The sequence below is a fragment of the Tuber melanosporum genome (assembly GCF_000151645.1).
Source record: "Tuber melanosporum whole genome shotgun sequence assembly, scaffold_352, strain Mel28".
NCBI classification, from domain to species: domain Eukaryota; kingdom Fungi; phylum Ascomycota; class Pezizomycetes; order Pezizales; family Tuberaceae; genus Tuber; species Tuber melanosporum.
Genome location: NW_003299033.1, coordinates 11,903 through 13,111, shown reverse-complemented (window position 1 = coordinate 13,111; position 1,209 = coordinate 11,903). Strand labels below are relative to the sequence as shown.

General features: G+C 52.5%; 1 protein-coding gene; it reads right to left on the bottom strand.

The window, feature by feature from the left end:
• Nucleotides 1–263: 263 nt before the first annotated feature.
• The window catches only part of GSTUM_00002036001 (uncharacterized protein), a 1,314-nt gene continuing 368 nt past the window's right edge, over nucleotides 264–1,209 (bottom strand). The window contains exons 2-3 of the mRNA XM_002839393.2: nucleotides 656–1,209; nucleotides 264–577 (exon numbers count right to left, since the gene is read on the bottom strand). The exon at nucleotides 656–1,209 is cut by the window's right edge and continues 176 nt beyond it. Coding sequence (XP_002839439.1) covers nucleotides 313–577; nucleotides 656–1,074 — 684 coding nt within the window. The 5' untranslated portion in view covers nucleotides 1,075–1,209 and the 3' untranslated portion in view covers nucleotides 264–312.

Below are 1,209 nucleotides of genomic sequence, written 5' to 3'. Positions count from 1 at the left end.
CGATTATCTAGAAAAACGGCGAAATGGACAACCGTACAGAAGCTGCTTCCCCATGGCTGTGACTTTCCATAGAACAGATAATATATATATTGTCAGACAGTAATCTCTTTTAACAAGCAAATTAGGGGGAGCTTTCTGCAGCGAAAAATTACACCACCCTCTATTGCCCATCTAGCCACATTTTGGTAGTTCTATAGGACCATGAAAATTTCTTGTATAATCCCTCTTCCAGAAGCCTCTCGGAGATTAAAATCACTGCTCTGTATGCCGGTACTGGCGTTTAAGCACAAGGTCCCCTAAAAATTAACCACTTCATGAAGTGGACAGACCACCACCCCCTAATTGTCGCCTCATCTCCAGGGCGGTCTTGTACGGCGGGGCCGTGGGAGGTTGTATTGGATCCCTGCTCTTCCACTTCTGCCCAAACTCATCTACTTCTGGTAGGGCGTACGTAGCGTCCGAATCGAACTCGCTCAAGTCCCCGCAAGCGATGAAAGGCGCGATATATCTTGCCTCTTGGGTATCACGGTCGCCATCCTCACCACCCTCCATTTCCCCCAATTCGATTTCCTTGACACTGTCTACCAGCTGCTCCTCCTCTTTACCTCCTCCCCCATTCAGCCCCACGGATACTCTCCTCCTACTCTCTGGAAACTCCGTTCCTAGCCCTAGCGGCGCTTCCAAAGAAGGCTTGAACCCCGCGGGTGGTGAGTACCCCTCGCAAACCACAAAAGCCTCAATGCTACTCCCCCTCGAACTGCGTGGCTTCGCACAAGTGACACGATCAAAAAGGCATCTTAACTGAGCAAACACAATAGCCACATCCCTCCCTCTAAATATTTTGGCCACAAACCCCCCGCCGGGTTTCAACACGCAGGTCGCTAGGTTCAGTGCCGCGAGGAGCAGTTGCGACTGGATGTACTCGTCCAAATCGTGCAGCCCTGTGACGTCGGGTGCCCCGTCGGAAATAACTAAATCCGCAGGCTTGTTGCCCAGATGCCGGAGCAAGAGCGGGAGCGTGGATGGGTGGGTAATGTCTGCTTGTAGGGTCGTCACACCGGGTAGGGGCGTCATGGGCTGTAAATCGAGTGATACGATGGTAGATGTTGGCGGGAGTGTGCGTGAGAGGACCTGGGACCAGGAGCCGGGAGCGGCACACAAGTCCTCCGGCTCCCCATACTCTACGAGTCTAGCGAATTGATGTACATT